Source organism: Lissotriton vulgaris, chromosome 8 (assembly GCF_964263255.1).
Source record: "Lissotriton vulgaris chromosome 8, aLisVul1.2, whole genome shotgun sequence".
In the NCBI taxonomy this organism is placed as follows: domain Eukaryota; kingdom Metazoa; phylum Chordata; class Amphibia; order Caudata; family Salamandridae; genus Lissotriton; species Lissotriton vulgaris.
In genome coordinates, this window is record NC_141696.1 from 1,312,866,163 (window position 1) to 1,312,885,992 (window position 19,830).

At 39.1% G+C, this 19,830-nt stretch overlaps 1 protein-coding gene across 3 annotated transcripts in view; it reads left to right on the forward strand.

Moving 5' to 3' along the window:
• The window catches only part of GUCY1A2 (guanylate cyclase 1 soluble subunit alpha 2), a 1,137,327-nt gene that overhangs the window by 821,155 nt on the left and 296,342 nt on the right, over positions 1-19,830 (forward strand). Inside the window, exon 7 of one of the 3 annotated variants that reach the window (XM_086933481.1) lies at positions 10,362-10,381. The exons of the other annotated variants lie outside the window; for them this stretch is intronic. Coding sequence (XP_086789607.1) covers positions 10,362-10,381 — 20 coding nt within the window. The remainder of the gene's footprint in view (positions 1-10,361; positions 10,382-19,830) is intronic. 3 annotated transcript variants of the gene reach the window in all.

Here is a 19,830-nt window from a genome sequence, read left to right on the forward strand (position 1 = left end):
CACTACCAGCATACAAGTGTATATGTTTGAGGGCTTGAACAACAGTAGTGAAGTAGCTTTCTGGTAGAGCTTAGAGGAGAGAGCTAGTATCAGACAGTCATTGTTCTAGATTAAATTTGCTTTAAACCAAGCTGTTTTTGATAAAATAGCTTCTGGATGAAAAACATTTGGTATAAGTCAATTCTGGCTCCTAAGGAATGAATCTATAGAGATCAACTGCACAGTGTGTTTCCTGAAGTGTGTTCTTCAATTTTAATCACTTTTTTCTGTGCAACTTTGCACTCACATTTGGCTTTTACTGGTGGACGTACAACTATGCTTCCTAGACTCAAAGTGAAAAATCTTTAGCTGGTTTTGCACCTAGCAATGCTTTGATTACATACTGGTAATTGCATTTCTTTGAGTCCTTCTCACCGCCCATTGCTGCTTCAGAGTGGAAGGGAAAACTCCCAAAGTGAACCCATCCTGTGGAAATTGAAAACTATCAGGAAGAGAAGCTGACATAGACCCAATCTGCTGCTTCCCACACCATTTCCCAAATGAAACCCTGTGCCGAGCATAGGAAGCCATTGTGAAATGTCTCCTGGAAGCTTTTAATAGAAGACCAAACAGAGGCAGAACAGTCCAGAGCCATCAATCCCGATTGCTCTGTCTCCAAACTGTCAATTTTAGATGAACCAGATACTCTTCCTTAAGGATCAAGAGGTTCAAAGGAGATGGGCTCGTAGGCCGCAACCACTCACAGTCCCTCCCCATCCTCACCAGAAAAGGAAAACAAGAAGAACGGCCCAATGCAGGAGCAACCAGGATTACCTAATCACCCTCCCTCCTCACTCTAGACAGAAACTTCTGAATGAAAGGGAAAACAAACAGAAGACCCGAGAACAAGGACAGAATAGTCCATCTATTCCCCAGGCTGGAGCCTCCCACATCTTGGAGCAAAATCACGGAAGTCTAGCGTTATGAGAAGATGCACTACCGGACATCCCCACCTTTCACAAATATGACTGAACTATTGTGGAGCAAGGTAAAAGTCATGAGAGGATGGAATCACCCTGCTCAACACATCAGTCCAAGAGTTCAGAAGACCCTGAATATAAATCGCTGTCAGAGATAGGAGTTGAGTCTGGCCCCAAGAGAAAATGCAATCCGAAATGAGTGACAGGGACCAGGCCTTAGTCCCTACCTGCCTGTTGATGTAAGATTTTGCTGTGGTATTGTCAGTCCTGATTAGGACAGCTTTGTAGAGAATCCATGAAGAGAAGGCCAGGAGGGACAAACAAATTGCTTCAAGTTCCCTTCAGTTTGCTGGTCTGATACTTTGAGGGACTGTCCACTAGCCCTGTACCGGATGCGAAGCCATCACAGCTCTCCATCCTTTCTTGATCACATTTGTGGTAATTATCAGAGGTGGGGGGGGAAATAAGGACACCCCCTTCAGAAGACTCAACAGACCCAACCACCAAGCTAGTTCCTGTCTCATGATCACCAACACAGGAAGATGGAAAGACATACCCTGCAAGCTAGGATGGCAGGATTGAAGCAGATATCTAAAGAGGATGCTCAGATGGGATTGAGCCCAAGGAACCCAAAAAACATAGTTGCTAGATCCCCCTGAAATCTCATCCAGTTAGATATCTCTGGAATGGGAGTTAGCAGAAGGCCTAGAATATGGGATTTTATTTTCTGCACCCTGCTGTCTGGAAGCATGACCACACTCATGTTTTTGCAACGGACACGCTCCTGTGCTGGAAGCAACTGTGATTTCTGGGGTCTAATAAGGAACCCATGAGATGTCAACACTTAGACTACTTGATTGACATGATCCATTACTTGACTGACCATACCTGCTGACTCCAGACAAGCATTCAGATATGGTTAGAAACAAATGTCCTGATGAAGGAGATCCATCAATAGAGTCAGAACCCATGTGAAAACCTGGGTGACATATTTAAATCCAAAAGGGAGCACACCGAACTGGAAATGAGCTCTGCCCACCTGAAGAAACATCTAGTGAGTGAGGTGAATAGGAATGTGCAAGTAAGCGTCTTGCAAATCAACGCTATCCAAAAAATCTTGCACCATCACCGGAGGAATGATGACTTGCAATGTCACCAGGTGAAAATGCAGTCTTTATCCAATGGTTGAGTCTTTTCAAATCGAGGACTTGACAAAAGCCTCCTGAGATCTTTTGCACCAAAAACAGATTGGAATACACCCCCTAACCCTGCTGGTCCTGGGTACCTGAGATGATGGCCTTCTTCTACAGCAATGCTGAAATCCCATCCACAACTCCTTCTTTCTAACTGGATTTCTGGGGACAAGAGTAGGGATGCATCATGAGTCTGGAGGCAGAGAGCTGACATCTATAAAGGCTTCATACGAAATGATGTTCTGAGTCCATTGATCCATAAAAGATGTTTTCCACTGACAGAAAAAGTCATTGAGCCTCCTTCCTACCACCTCCAAGGTGGGAGGACCGGAATAGTAAGGAGCACTGAGTTGAGGAGCCCGCTTTTTTGGACCCATCCTGAGACTTCCCTGGATGACAGGGTTGGTATTTGTGATGTTAAAAAGAGTATGACGTAGACTCTCCCTTACAATATACTTTTGAATCCCTAGACCAGCGCTCTATGTCCTCCCAGAAGAGGATTTATATGAACATGAATGTTTCTTATCCCTAAAAGGTTGTTATCCAGCTGGTCACCGAAGAGCTTATTTTCAACAAAAAGTCGATGTAGAGACAGAATATTGAGTACAAAATGTTGAGGTGCACAAATATCGTGTTGGAAATATCATGGGTCAGAAATATCGACAGCAAAAATATCGAGGTTAAGAATATCGAATTCAGGTAAGTAATATTGATTTTAAAAATATCGATTAGTTTAATATTGTTGTTAAAAATATTGTTTTTTATTATGGTTATGCATTTTAGTGTATATTTTATATGCATGTGATGTATGTTTTTCTGTATAAGAATTGTTTGTATTTTTAATATATGTGTTACATTTGTAGTAGTTATAAAAAAACGTTACATTTTGCGCTTTTAGTTCTGTAGCGGGTTGTGGGTTTATAGGGGAATAGGGTGGGAAGTAATCTAATTATATTAAATTTATTCGTTTTCATTTAATATGAATTTTGCGCTTTTAGTTCCGTGGGTTGTGGATTTATCAGGTAGTAGGAAGTAATTTAATTATATTAAAGTTATAAAAAAAAATTTAAATATGAATTTTTGCGCTTTTAGGTCCATAGTGGGTTGTGGGTTTATAGCAGAATAGGGTGGGAAGTAATTTAATTATATTACATTTATTGATTAATTTTCAGTTATTACTACTTGTTTTACTGATATTTTATGGTGTTAAATGTGAAGTTAATTTATTATTAATCAATATTTAGTTGGTAATGAATTATTAATTCATTATGGTAATTATGTAATTAATTTTAGGTGTGTGTTGAGGTGTTAGTAGGTGTATATGGTTGCAAGTAATTTATTTTTAGTTTATGAATTATTGATTGGTTGTTAATTAATTTTATTTAATTAATTGTTAATTAATTATGGTCATTGTGTAATTAATTTTAGATGTGTGTTGTGGTTTATATTCGTGTAAATGTTGGGAAGTAATTTGTGTTTAATTAACATAATGTTGTTAATTAATGTTAATTAATAGATACATATGTTGTGTAATTTGTATATATATATATATTGTTGTTATGTTTATTTTTAACAGGGATAAATGGTGGGTATTAAATACATTTTAATAATTTAATTGTTAGTTGTTAATAGTAATTGATTGTAATTTTAAGATAAGTTTTAAATGTGTTTTGTTAAATGATAGTTTAATTTAGTTTGTGTTGTGCAAATTATAGTTTTAAAATGTGTGTAGTAGATTAGTGTTTATAAATGTTTTATTGGTAAGAATTATTTAATTGTTTATTTATTATGTAAAATATGTAAATACATTTAATTAAGAAATGGGAAGTGTTTTAATATTAGTGTGGTGTTATAGGTTAGGAAATTAAATAAATACATGTATTTTGTCATTAATTTGTTTTGTAGAAATATTTTGTATTTTTAAATAAATATTTACTGGTAAATGTATTTATTATTTTATTTTATATAGTATTGAATATTAATTTGTATTATCTTTTAGATTTTTTAATATATATATATATGTTTAAGTGTTTCAGTGTGAATAGTAATTTTCTGTACTACTATGTCCAGCACTTACAATACTCATTGGAGTGAGAATAGTAGTTTGTTACCCCTCCACTATCCAACACTATCCCTACCATTGCATTCTTTGGAATGGGAATAGTACATTTTACCCCTCCGTTATCAAACGCTTTCCCTACTGTTACATTTTTTGGAATGGGAATAGTAATTTGTACCACTTTGCTATTCCTCCGCTATTCAACACTTTCCCTACTGTTGCACTCCTGGAGTGGGAATATTAAATGTTACCCCTCCACTATGAAACACTTTCCCTACTGTTGCACTCAAGAATAGTAATATTTACCCCTCCGCCAGCCAGCAATATCCCTACTGTTGCACTCACTGAAGTGTGAATATTAATTTTTAGGCTTCCACTATCCAGCAGTTTCCCTACTGTTGCACACACTGGAGTGGGAATAGTAATTTTTATCCCTCCGCTATCCAGCACTTTCCCTACTGTTGCACTCACTGGAGGGGGATTAGTAAATTGTACTCCTCTGCTATCCAGCATTTTATCTACTGTTGCATTCACTGAAGTTGAAAATTTAATTTGAAAGACTTTTAAATAGTTTAATGTTTTAATTCATAATATATATTTTTTTATTAGAATATATGTTATTGGTGTATTTTTCTCTCTCTCTCTCTCTGTGATCATTTGGTGCCATACCACTGAACAGTGTGAAGCAGAAGGTGAACTTTAGTCTGTGACAGATGTATCGAAAGTAACAGGCTAGGTGTCTACACCTGACAGGGATTTCCACCAGACTTTCTAGGCTGAGATCGAGGCAATAGAGAAGCAAGAGAGAATTGGATAAGCATGGACCTCGATTCTGCCACTGACTGGGAATTCAATTAAAAGCTGGGAGTGCGGACTAATTTTGCATGTGTTACCACGCTTACCGCAACTGCTACCAGGGAGCCAGATTTGTGTTTCGAAGGAGATTGAATGATTTAAGAGCTGGTTGCTCTGACAGTGTAAAAGTGTTCAGACTTAATGTCCAAGTACCTTAAATGTGGGAATTAACTGAGCTCCTGCACTCTCAAATAGTACAAACGTCTAACTGGAAATAATTAGACATGAAAGGCTGCAGGCATGTGATTCTGCTGTGCATTGCGGGGGTTCGCCATTCTCTTGAGAACTATGATTAACCAGCAATACATGCACTCTATGTGTAGACCTAAACAATATAAATCATCCAATCAATGCTCTGTTAACAGTATTGACCAATATGAATGATGCGTACCCTTTATCAGCAAATTCCCTTCCATATGCTCACATTGCACATCAAGGGGCCCATTATGATCGCGGACGGACTTGAGTCCTTCCGCGATCACTGAGTAGGAGGGAACCTCCGCATGGCCTGCGGAGTTCCCTCCTGTGCAATTAGGATTTGACCGCCACCATGGCGGTCACATCCTCTATTTTTAACATTGCGGCGGGTGCGGCTTCAAGCTGCACCTGCCGCAATGTTAAAAATGCATGCAATGCATTTGTATGTAGAAAGCGGCAGGCACCGTGCGGTGTCTGCCGATTTCGGCATACAAATGCAGGGGGGTACCATAGGTACCCCCATGCGCACCCTCACCCCCCCCTTCACCCAGGGGGCCCGCAACAGGCCCCCGCAGTGAAGGTCCGTATGCTTTTCCACGGCGGAAAACCAGCCGCGGAAAAGCATATTTTTTGGGGCATTCTAATATGGATGGCGGTGTCTGAGAGACACCGCCACCATATTAGGGCTTTTCTGCCGCGGTTGTAAGCCAACCGCGGCAGAAAAGCTGCGGACTGAAACCAGGACCCACCAGCCATCCTAATGCGGCGGTGGGTCTTTGGTGGGTCCGCTGCGGTTTTTCTGCATCCTACAGGCCGGCGGTGGCTTCCGCCGGCCCAGAGGATGTGGGAAATCCGCAATCCTAATGTGCCCCTAAGTTAGGTCAAATAAGATTAGATGACCCTTTCAAGCTGTTTGTGGGGGACCCTTATCCAGGTAAAGTACTCACTTCTTCAAGGGCACTATTGTCCCCTTTCTTCCGCCCGTGCTGGTCCACTGTAGACCTCCAATGTCTTGCCCATTTCCACACTACTTGTTAGTGGCCTGTGTATCTTTAGGAGCGTACCTGTCACATATCCAGGAATCATGGGAACTGTTCACCATGTAGGAGCTTCAAAACTCTTTTGTGTCTTTATGGCTGCATAATTGGTTATATATATGTAAATATATATGTATATATATATATATATATTCACTGAAAAAACCATAGGTTATAGACCATATATAGTTAGGAATTCGCATTTACAAAACCTTATTTTACTCACACAAAACCATTGAAATTCCATATATAGTTAGTTGCACTAACTATATATCGCGCACCCGCAATCCACTGCTGATGATGTCACATATTACATCATTCATGACATGGTCAGTGACATCACTGATGACATCACTGATGACATCTCAAATGACATCACTGATGACATCTCAAATGACATCACTGATGACATCACTGATGACATCTCATTTGACATTACTGATCACATCACTGATGATATCATTCATGTGATAATACGATGAACCTCTTCAGACTCTAATATAACCTTAGATACAATCAGTGTAAACAGACACTCACAGACTGTCACTCATCCATGGAGTTACTCACACACCTAGTCAGTCATGCAAAGAATCAATCACACCTCCATTTCCTCAACTATACAGTTATACAAACTTTACTTATTCAAACATATACTAACACATATTTACTCTCTTATACAATCCCTGATACAAGTTCACAATGATCCATACAGCCACTCACACATTCACTGGCTCTTATGCACAGTTATTTATATATGTCAACTCTCACATGTACTGTGTTTTACATATGTACTTACTTTGACATGTAGCACTGAGATATCCATTCACTCACCAATACACTCATGCACACAGTCAACCGCCCATACAGCTGTTTCCACATGCACTTTTGAAACCATACATCTAGTGAATCAACTGCTCACACATCTATGCACAGAGTCATACACCTCCCAGCCACCCACACACACACTCAGTCTCCCATACAAATACTTGGGCAACCAATCAATAACCCATATAGTTACTCATATAGCTACTTATCAACACATGCAACAGTTTACAGAACAACAGACATAATGATGCACAAATTAAGACAGTTTAGTCACTAACCCATGCACTCAGTGAGACACATTTAATCACTCACTCATACAGTCAGTCATGCACCTACTAAATCCTTCATCCAGACACTTATACATCCACTCATTCTTCAATATGTAAGACATATTTTAACTTTACAGAAACATACAGTCACTGGATGTTGTCATCAGTGATGTCATCAGTGATGTCATCAGTGATGTCATTTGAGATGTCATCAGTGATGTCATCAGTGATGTCACTGACCATGTCATGAATGATGTAATATGTGACATCATCAGCAGTGGATTGCGGGTGCGCGATATATAGTTAGTGCAACTAACTATATATGGAATTTCAATGGTTTTGTGTGAGTAAAATAAGGTTTTGTAAATGCGAATTCCTAACTATATATGGTCTATAACCTATGGTTTTTTCAGTGAATTTTCAAGGTTTTGTAAATGCTAATTCCTAACTATATATGGTCTATAACCTATGGTTTTTTCAGTGAATTTTCAAGGTTTTGTAAATGCTAATTCCTAACTATATATGGTCTATAGCCTATGGTTTTTTCAGTGAATATATATATATACATACATATATAAACATATATCATCTGTATATCTATATAAATACAAACATAAATGCATGCATACATATACTTATATGCATACAGATGCATGTTATTTACATGAAAGTTGAAAAAACACTAATAAAAGCAAAGCTAAAAAGCCACCTCATTACAAACAGAATGGCTTTAACTTAAACGAGGGCGAGATCTATTGCATTTTCAATGCTTGTTTACTTTGGTTCCATCAAGAAGGCATTCAGATGTGTCACACATTTGCCATAAATTCTGAATGTTAGCACTCTAGTTGCACATTAGATCACTGTAGTAAAGCTACTGCTCACCAGGGACGTCTGCTGCTGGTATTCAAAGTGCTGGTATTCAAAGTGCATGTTTCAGTCTGCATGTCAGAATTTTTTTAATGAAATAGAAGAGGATTTGAGAAGTCACTCAAAATGATCCCTAATTTTTCTTTCTGAAGCACTAATCATACTTTCTATGGCAAAATTAACCCCCTCATGTTGTTCCTTTTTAAATTGAGTGTTTTCAGACTTGCCACTTCATTCCAATCAAGATGGCTTCTGGTGTGCCATACTTTTGTCATAAGTAAGACTGTTAGCGCTCTAGTTGTTCTTTAGAACACTCTGGGACATTCTGTCATTGGGCTATACTTGGGGTACATCTGGGTGATATTTGGGCTACATTTAGGCTCTTTTGTCTCTGGTGGCCATCTTGGGAGACTGTATGTCAGAATGTTTTAATGAAATTGAAGAGGGTTTGAGAAGTCACTCAAAATGTGCCCTAATTTTTCTTTCTGCAGCACTAATCATAATTCATATGGCAAAATATACCCCCTCATTTTGTTCCTTTTTAAATTAAATGTTTTAAGAGTTACCACTTTATTCCAATCAAGATGGCTTCAGGTGTGCCATACCTTTGTAATAAGTAGGACTGTTAGCGCTCTAGTTGTTCTTTAGAACACTCTGGGACATTCTGTCATTGGGCTATACTTGGGCTACATCTGGGTGATATTTGGGCTACATTTGGGCTCTTTTGTCTCTGGTGGCCATTTTGGGAGACTGCATGTCAGAATTTTTTAATGAAATAGAAGAGGATTTGAAAAGTCACTCAAAATGTGCCATAATTTTTCTTTCTGCAGCACTAATAATACCTTCTATTGCATAATATACCCCCTCATTTTGTTCCTTTTTAAATTAAATGTTTTAATAGTTACCACTTTATTCCCATCACGATGGCTCCAGGTGTGCTATACCTTTGTAATAAGTAGGACTGTTAGCGCTCTAGTTGTTCTTTAGAACACTCTGGGACATTCTGTCATTGGGCTATACTTGGGCTACATCTGGGTGATATTTGGGCTACATTTGGGCTCTTTTGTCTCTGGTGGCCATTTTGGGAGACTGCATGTCAGAATGTTTTAATGAAATAGAAAAGGATTTGAGAAGTCACTCAAAATGTGCCCTAATTTTTCATTCTGCAGCACTAATCATACTTTCTATGGCAAAATATACCCCCTCATGTTGTTTCTTTTTAAATTAAATGTTTTAAGAGTTACCACTTTATTCCAATCAATATGGCTTCAAGTGTGCCATACCTTTGTAATAAGTAGGACTGTTAGCGCTCTAGTTGTTCTTTAGAACACTCTGGGACATTCTGTCATTGGGCTATACTTGGGCTACATCTGGGTGATATTTGGGCTACATTTGGGCTCTTTTGTCTCTGGTGGCCATTTTGGGAGACTGCATGTCAGAATGTTTTAATGAAATAGAAAAGGATTTGAGAAGTCACTCAAAATGTGCCCTAATTTTTCATTCTGCAGCACTAATCATACTTTCTATGGCAAAATATACCCCCTCATGTTGTTTCTTTTTAAATTAAATGTTTTAAGAGTTACCACTTTATTCCAATCAAGATGGCTTCAGGTGTGCCATACCTTTGTAATAAGTAGGACTGTTAGCGCTCTAGTTGTTCTTTAGAACACTCTAGGAGGCTGCAGTAGAACACAAAGGAATCAACTGACAGTCTCTGTCCTTGTTGGATGTACATGTTTTACTGAGAATGTCAGACTTCATTTTCACATGACTGAGAAAGATAATGTGAATTTACAGAAAATATGCTTTCAGTTTAGCTTATAGATCCCCTTCCAAACCACTGTGGGAAAATCATGAGATATTAGTTTTCTTTCAAACAATATTCATGATATCACAGCAGAAGGTTTTTTCACATGGTAAAATCACCTTAGAACCCACCACAATTCCTAAAACATGTATGGTACCATCAACAAATGATTTATAATCTAACTAAAGTCCTAAAACCCTCTATTAACTACAATGCTTTTTAATGAGGTGCTATCATGTATATTGGTCCCAAGATGGCTGCCAACACTTCTTGGATGAAGTGCTGACAGCCAATCAGATCAGATGTGTGGTTAGGCTCCGCCCAGATATATATCTTTTTTTGAACCTAAATTACTCAAAATCCACTGGAGCACATATATTGAGACCTAGCAAAGGCACATCGGGCTAACAGTCCCTACAATTTTGCCAAGTTTCGTGTAAATCCATTCAGCCGTTCGAGCTAAAAGTGAGGCCAACCGCCCTATGGAAATTAACATGGGAAAAACGTGTTTTGGGACCCCCTTTTTTCTCGGCCCCCCCTTGATGAAACCCCCCCAAATTGTCAGGGGCTGCTCAGTAACAAAATGTTCCATTTTCCTGAAAATTTCAGCCAATTCCGTCCACAAACGCCAAAGTTATTAGACATAGAATTTTCAAAAATCCCATAGAGAAAAAATCCTAACTATATATACCTACTGGCGACCGCCAGTAGGTAATATATATATCATCTAAATATATAATCAAAGACAACATAATGGATTCTTCAATAACTGTGAGCTGTGATGGAGACCAATCCAGCGAGAAGAAACAAACAAAATCTATAATTAACCTCAGCCCAATAGAACTATCAGCTGCAGAAGAGCAATTACTAAGCTTAGGCCTAAGCTTTTGTCCGGAGTCCAACTTTTCTTATACTACCACGAGGGCAGATATATACAGATTTATAAGAAAATTAAAATTGAAAAAACAATTCCTCAATAAGACAACCGGCACAGAAAACGCCCCAATCAGATCTACCACTAGCGCCTCAGAACTGGCAGTCAGTGACCTAAACTTGTATCGTGACATCTGCCAACTGGGGATTGATGAGGCTTTGGGGACACAGGAGATAGTGGCGTCCAGTGGTCAAAGTAAACCAATTACCCCATTCAAGCCCAAGTCTAAATACATTCCCCTGGCAGCACGAGATGGTCTTGACTCATTCAGTGATGCTGTGGTGCAACAAGTGAAAAAGATGGCCTTAAAGACTGACAAGAATAAGCGTCAATATACAAACCAGGAGAGAAAAATAAATCAATTGTCCATCAAATTGAAAAATGCTGAAGTTATTGTTCGAAATTCAGACAAAGGTGGGAACATTGTTTTATGGCCAGCCACGGAGTACCTGGAGGAGGCTCATAGGCAATTAGATGACCCACAATGTTACTCCAAGAGCACCCCCCAGAAATACAGGGTGATGTTGGAGGCCTTATCAAAGAACCTGGTGGCATGGAAGGGCCTTGGTGTGTTAAGTGGAGATGAGTTCAAGTTCATCAAAAAAGATCATCCACTCACACCATATATTTATTTCATACCAAAAGTCCATAAGAATATCTCCAAACCTCCAGGAAGACCAATAATCGCAGCATGTGGTGGCCCCTTGGAAAACCTTTCAAGGTACATTGACTACTTTTTGCAGCCACACATGAAGTCATTAAAGTCATATGTACAAGACACAAGTGACTTTCTGCGAAAATTGGAGGATGTAACATGGAGCCCCGACTTGTTGTTGGTAACATTGGACGTCAGTTCATTATACACATGTATAAAGCACAAGGATGGCCTGCGGGCATGTGAGTATTATCTTAGCCGCAGGCCCATTGAACTGGCCAATCACACCAAAATGCTCTTGGACATGTTAAAATTCTGCCTCAACAATAACTTTTTCATTTTTAACGGTCAAATGTACCAACAAGTCCAGGGTGTAGCAATGGGGGCCAGTTTCTCCCCCAGTTATGCGTGCCTCTTTATGGGGTGGTGGGAGGAACTGGTCCTCCAGCGAAAATTTGAAGAATATTGGACTACTAATGTAACTTGTTGGCTCAGATTTATTGACGACTTATTTATTGTATGGCGTGGTTCCGAGGAAAGTGTTTTAAACTTTATACATGACATCAATGACAATGATCTTAATCTGCATTTTACCTCTGATGTAAGCAGGGAATCGGTAACATTTTTAGATGTACAGGTTTTTATATGTAATAATGTGATCTCCAGTACTCTTTTTAGAAAACCGACGGCAGGTAACACTCTTTTACATGCTACGAGTGCCCACCCCCCAACATCTAATCAAATCTATACCCTATGGCGAGATGCTACGCATCCGCCGTATTTGTAGCAATCAGGAAGATATGATTGTCAAACAACAGGAAAGTTTTCAAAGATTTGTAGATAGGGGTTACACCGCCAAGATAGTGAACGCTGCTATAAAGAAATCCAGGGTCAAAGACAGAGGTGATTTGCTGACTAGGAAAGTGAAACAAAGTGACAACACTAATGAAGTTAGACTCATTCTGACCTACTCCAAACAAGAGAAAGAACTTAGGAGTATCGTCAGGAGAAACTGGCACTTTGTAAAAGATGATCCCACGATTGGTGATGTGATGTCCCCCAATCCATCAGTTACATTTCGAAAAAGTCTAAGTATGGGCTCCATCCTCTCCAAAAATAGTCAAGACTGCATAGGCAAGGAGCCTTGGAGACCGATCAGCAGGGGCTTTTACAAGTGCCTGGTATGTAAAGCCTGCCAACATGGTGTCAATACCAAAAAATATACAACAGTAATCCCCAGAACTACTAGGGAAATAAAGCAACACCTAACCTGTAGAACGGAATACTGTGTGTACATTTTAGAGTGCGACTGCAAACTCAAATATATTGGCAGCAGCAAGCTGCAAATACATAAGCGTATTTTACAACATCTGCGCGCCATTGTAAATAAGGACCAGAGTTATCCAGTGGCCAGACACTTTGAGGCGTGTCATAACAGTAAGCCTCAGTGTCTCAAATACTTTGCCATTGAGTCTGTAGCACTTACCAGAAGAGGAGGCGACAGGGAGGCATGTATGCGCAGGCTGGAAACCAAATATATTTTGGAGTTTAACTCAAAGTGGCCGGGAGGTCTTAACACCACGGAGGACCTCCACACATACCTATGACCACTTCAGAATAATGTCACCTGTAACCATATAGCTAACACCATGACATGCCTATAGTCTAAATTACAAGAGGAGTTGGTCCGCACCATGCACTTTTTTTACATATTAATGTTTATATTGTAGTATACTATGTATAATTTATATATTGAGTGTACATAAATTTGGTGTGTGTATATATATGAATTGATTGATTTTAGCCGTCGTTTTAAATATTGGGGTAATATGTTTTTTATCCTGATTTTTGATGTGACAGCTGATTTTAGTCATGCTACCGATCCCCTCTTTTTTAGACTGTTTTCTATGGTGTGATGAAATTTTCTCTATATGTGCAATATTGATGATGTATGTAATTATCTTGTTTTGAAAATGGAAGCTAAGCTCTATTCTAATAAGGTTTAGACTTCTCTTCCCCTCTACCTCAGTACTGTATAACCTCCAGCACCAGCCACTTTAACTATATTTGCACTGTTGACTGCACGATGTCACTTTAGAGGAAGAAATTATATTTATTTTTTCCAATTGACACGAAGTCACTTTAAATATAAGTGCAATAACATAGCCAAAGATAAGAATGATGGAATGGAACCGGAAGTAAGGCTCCACAAATCCCCCCTCTTTTTGAGCCTTATCTGGCTGGCACAGTTGACGTCTTGAATTCATTTCTTTTTGTTTTGATCCATATAGATAACATTAATTTTCCTCTTTATGGATCTCTTTCTTTCACTACTATCATTAAATAGCAGTGAACATTATTATAATTTGGTATTATACTTTAATACACCAGGGTGAGCACTATTTTTCGCACAATAATTTCTAATAGATTTTGATGGACTATATGGTACACTTCTTTCTCAATACCATCTAGAAGAGTTATAAGCATTTATGCAGTTATCATTCCACTCTTCGCACAATGAATTGTAGTAGTATATGTATAATTTTATAGCTTTGGATACATTATGCAAATTGTGACTTATTTATATATTTATACAGTTATTTTCACTTTTGTATTGGTACCAGGAGAAAGTATATGCAAAATGTATTTATACATATAGTATTTTTTCTATGTTCATCATTTGTTTGACATGTGATTGCACGTTATCACTTTAAATGGGTCAAAAGTAATCAGTTTCGCCATGTGACCAAGGCCGCTGGGACGGCCGAAACGCGTCATGACACACTACCTAATGGCTAAATAAAGAATGCTGAAGGAAAGTTGGTCCTTGCCTCGAGTCTCTTTGTAAGGAGCGCTGCTGCGAGGTATTTGCAGATATATATATATATATATATATATATATATATATATATATATATATATATATATATATATATATTGCACAACGCTGAAACCCCCAGATCACGGGTTTACTAATGAGAGCACTCCAAGCCAATACGGCGTAGGTTCGCCAAGTCTTTTATTGATCAAAACCTCCTCAGCAATCAGTCTACAAACGCGTTTCAGCGTTGCCGCCTTCGTCAGTGTAAACTGACACTGTTTTCAAAATACATTTAAAACAGAAGCCGTGATTGTCATCAGTCACGTGTTCTCAACCAAAATGAACGTAAACATAGAAAACGGTACTCAAGATAATTAATTTGTTACTTTTGCGGTGGCCATCTTTTAACGGATAGTCTACTCATTCTAATATGTATATTTATAAGTAAAGTAGGAGAAATAATTTATAATTCAACACAATTCATACATGAAATCACATTTCATCAGATTTTTGTCCCCTATACTTATTTTCACATATATAGTTGGCATCTATGCCGCAAGTACCTAGGTGTGTGATTTTCATACCCAACTCTTGGTGAAAATCACATTCAGTTCACAGAATTTTGGGTCACCAAAGAACATGACACAGTTAATGAAATATTTACAATCTAGCCCTGAATGGGCATAGAGATGTACTTATGAACATATAAACAATTATTGTTTTCAATTTGTCACTGTGCTTCATCAAAAAGAATAACATGATAATAAATGATACAAGTTACATTTGTGGTGACGGGTCACACTACTCTGTATATTAGGGGAGCTATATACATGTCTATTTTCCAGATTTTTAAGAAAGAAGATAAGGGAACACGAATAGGATTGTTTAGATGTGAGTCTACATCTCTTCTTCATTATTCATCCCTCCCGGGGTTTTGGTCTGTAGCTGGATAATTAATCTTGACTCTAGTGTTCTTAGTTTCTTTATCCAGTTTCCCCCTCTTTCTGTTCTGACTAGTTGGTCCAAGATGAAATAAGTCAGTAAATTGCTATTGCTGTCATGTACCTGCTCGAAATGGCGGGCTACTGGGTAATTTGGATCCTTTGACGAGATAGCCCTCATATGTTGTAGGACCCTGAGTTTAGTGGGTTTCACTGTACTCCCTATGTACCTCTTCCCACAGGGACATGTCAGACAATAGACCGTGTAGTCAGAGTTGCAATTCACCAATTTGGTTATTTTGCCTTTCTTCTTCCTTCCTGGAATATAGTATTCCTTGACCTTTTGGGAATTTTTACAGGACTTGCACTTCATACAAGGAAAGAAGCCTGAAACAGTTATTTTTCTCTTTCTTCTTTTTTCATAGTGGCTATTTACAAGATGGTCTTTGAAAGAGTTCCCCTTTCTGTAAGTGATCAGAGGATAATCAAATAGTGACTTTCCGATTACGGAATCTGATTTCAGAATCTTCCAGTTCTTGCGCATTATATTGAAGACTTCTGGAGATTTTTCAGAAAAATCGGTTATTAGTCTAAACTTAGTATCTGAGGGCCTGGGTTTATCAATTAGCAGGTCTTTCCTTTCTACCAGATTACTTCTCACTTCTGCTCGTTTTAGAATTCCTCTTCCATAGCCTCTCTGAGAGAATCTTTTCTTGGACTGTTCCCTGGCTCTCTCAAACTCCTGTGAGGTTGAGCAATTGCGTTTGATTCACAAAAACTCTCCCAAGGGGATATTATTGATGACACTACGGGGATGATAACTACGTGAGTGCAATATGGTGTTGCCCGCCGTAGGTTTTCTGTAAACAGCGGTTTGTATTTTATTGTTTTCCACAAAGACCCGAAGGTCCAAGTAGAATACCTCACTTTGACTTATATTGCTTGTGAAGCTGAGATTCAGGTTATTCTTGTTCAACTCAGAGATGTATTCCTCAGCCTCATTCTGTTGACCCCGCCACACCAAAAACAAATCATCGATGTAGCGGGTCCACAGGACAATGTTGTCCATCCACCGCTCGTTCTCCCCCGCCCAGGCCACGTGCTTCTCCCACCAACCCACGAAAAGGTTCGCGTAGCTGGGGGCGAAGCACGTGCCCATCGCGGTCCCCTGCAGTTGTAAATACAATTTGCCTGCAAATAAGAAAATGTTATTTCTTAGACAGAAGTCTGTGAGTTCCAATAACATCATGTTATGGCTTTGATATTTGATGGGTCTTAGTTCTAGGAAGCTCTTCATTGCCATGAGACCATCCTCGTGTTTAATGGACGTGTATAAGCTGGCAATGTCTAATGTTATTAGGATCATGTCCTCTTCCCATACCACATCCTGTATAATTCTCAAAAAGTCCTTCGTATCCTTGAGATACGAACTGAGGTCCTTCACGAATGGGGCAATGAAGCTATCGATGTAGCTCGATGTTTTTTCCAATAAGCTGTCTTTAGCAGACACGATTGGTCTACCAGGAGGCCATATTTTACTAAAAAAAAAAAATATATATATATATATATATCCAGTGCTGATAATTCCGCCAGCGAAGAGTAACACAGAATTAAAAAATTCTGCCACTGGAATTAAATAATATGCCCGCCCCTACCACTCATGCTAAATTAACAGCTCCAAAACAGCATTTAAGGCTGTTATCTACCTTCTTATCAGTAGGGCCAATTGTGAATAGTCATCAGGGTTCAAAGAAGACCTGCCCAGCAAGGGCACTAAAATAGAGTTCACTTTTATGGCCTGAGGTAGTACAGCTTCCACCCTCTCTGACTGATAGGATTTCTGCAGAAACCGAGGAATCTGAAACTGCTTCCTCCAAACCCCCAAAAAAGACCTTCTTGATTTTGGGGTCGAAAGGTAGTGTTACAGGATCCATCTTGGTAAATTGAGGAAAGACACCCTCAGCATCTTTTTCAACGTGTATAGGATCAAACCCCAAATTGACCCAGATGTGAAATAAGATGGCACCTAATTATTTTCTGGAAACTAGGAGGAACCAGGTTTTTCCAGCAAAGAATCACTGTCTGTATCAGAGGATGTATCAACTGACCTTTTTTCCTAGTATGCGAAGGTTTGGCAGCTAAAGTCTTTGCCACCACCTCATCTTTGTCTAGCCGTCAAACTGTCCTCAGACTCAGGAGAGTGACTAGTATGCTGCACAGTCACCTCTCCTTCCACACCCTCCACTTCTCACACCTCTTCCCCTCCAAGGTAACAAAACAAACTATGAAGAGGCTGGCCTTAAAATAGACCTACAATTAAACATAGCCTAATAGTGAAGACACACACAGGACTTAAATAGAGCAAAGGAAAGGAACAGGAAGCAAATCCTAATGCTGCCCAGATCCATACCCTAGCACTAGCACTAGATCCTGCATGGAACCACTCAGGAAACCTCTGTTTCTACTGCGGTACCTGGATATTAACTCGAGCAGTCACCCACGCACCAATCACATTGAGACTTCACAGTGGGGGAAGCCTGCTTTTGAATCTGCTGGAGGGAGCGCACTGCACCCACGTTCAAAGGAGACAACAAAACAAAAACAGGAGGGAAAAGGGGGGAAAAGGATATTGGTGTAGGTGCAGGAGACCTCACTATATAAGGAAGCCAAGCGAGAGAGGGTGGAGGAAGTAATGTATTGTCCAAGGGTTTCAGAAATGAGTGCAATAATTAGTACAATAATCATAAAAGCAAATAAATCACCAACACTCAGTGGTATTGTAGGGTAAAAGACATCTGTGTATACATTTATGGTAGGTCAGGTACAAATTAGAAATAGCCTTTATAAATGAGGCTTAGCAGCCAAACCACCAGTGTCTAATTTAAGGTGCATAAGGGAAAAATAGGCTTTTCTCCCTTTGTCTACCCATTTTACTGGTCGGTTAACACATTTGACCAGGGAGAGGCCTACAAGGTACATGACAATAAGGGCCTGACTTAGATCTTAGCATACTAAATGTTATGGGATTTATATTGCGGCGGACGGGATATCCATCACTGTTTTGACGGATTAACTCGTCGGTCAAGATCTAAATCAGGTCATAAGTTTTTGAGCAACTATATTTTTCAAGCTTCCCTTGCTGTCAGGTACCGTTTGTCGTTTACAATTTACAATTCCACAATTACTTACATGAACTCTTGGGTTTAATTCATATTTTGTGCCAATGTGTATTTGTATAAATTGTTTGTTACATCAATAAAATTTGAAATTACTATGTTTAACTTGAATAGCGTTATCTACATGTTAATGGGCATTTCGTTTAAGGCATTCCTTTTAAGGCTTCAGTGTAGTTCCTTACCTTGCAAGGTCAGGCCAGCCCTGCCCTGTCAAACTCAAGACCACTATGGATGTCCAAACCTTTGTTCTGGCCCATCAATCACTTTTCCTTGCACGTATAGGCTAAGTGAAAACAAAGGCCATCAGAGCTCCTGCTTGAATGGAAAAATATGCTCCATAACTCTAAAGTCAAGGAAGTAGGGTGTTAAGTTTGTAGTTCCCCATTTCTGGCAAAACCGAAAGGCATTCTTAAAAAACAGTATGCCCCCAGAGGCATTACGAAAGAAGTAAGGTGCTTTGACTCCTTATGTAGAGGAATCTGGTGGTATGCAGACGACAAGTTCAGCAACTAAAAACTCGGGCACCCTTGAGAGTACTCAGTGACTGAAATATTAGGTAGAGGTTGGCGATCAACCCAAATCCATTTGTTCAAACTTCTCGAATCAACACACATCCTGACATTGTCGCCACCATCCTTCGGGGCCAAAACAATCGGGGCCAACCATTCTGATGCCTCAATTTCCTTAATGATTTCTAGCTTCACTAACCTTTCTAACTCAACCTTGAGTGGTCCCATCATCATGTTGGGTACCTTCCTCACCTTGTGTATAGATTGTACAGCATTTTTTTAAAAATTATACGGTGTTCAAATCCTTTAAGACAACCCACGTTGTCAGTGAAAACTTCTGGAAATTTGTCAAAGTACTGGTTACTCTGATCACCCAACATACACTTATTCTTGTCACTGTTCACCAACATAACTTGATCTTTGGGATCTTTAGTATTGGGCTTCAACATGATTCCAATGTCGCGTTGGTGTCTCCATCCTAGCAAATTATCACCTCTCTCTGCCACAAATATTTTGGCAACAGTTTTCCTGTCTTTAAATTGAATACAACCTTCAATATACCCCAAAACATTAATTTTTGCACCACCATAGCTGACAGGGTTAATATCGAGAGGACTTAAAACCATTTTATCTAGACCCACTATCTCATCCCATTGCTTATTAACTATCATGGTGAATAGAGACCCAGAGTCAGCTAGGACAACAACATTAAAATCATTGAC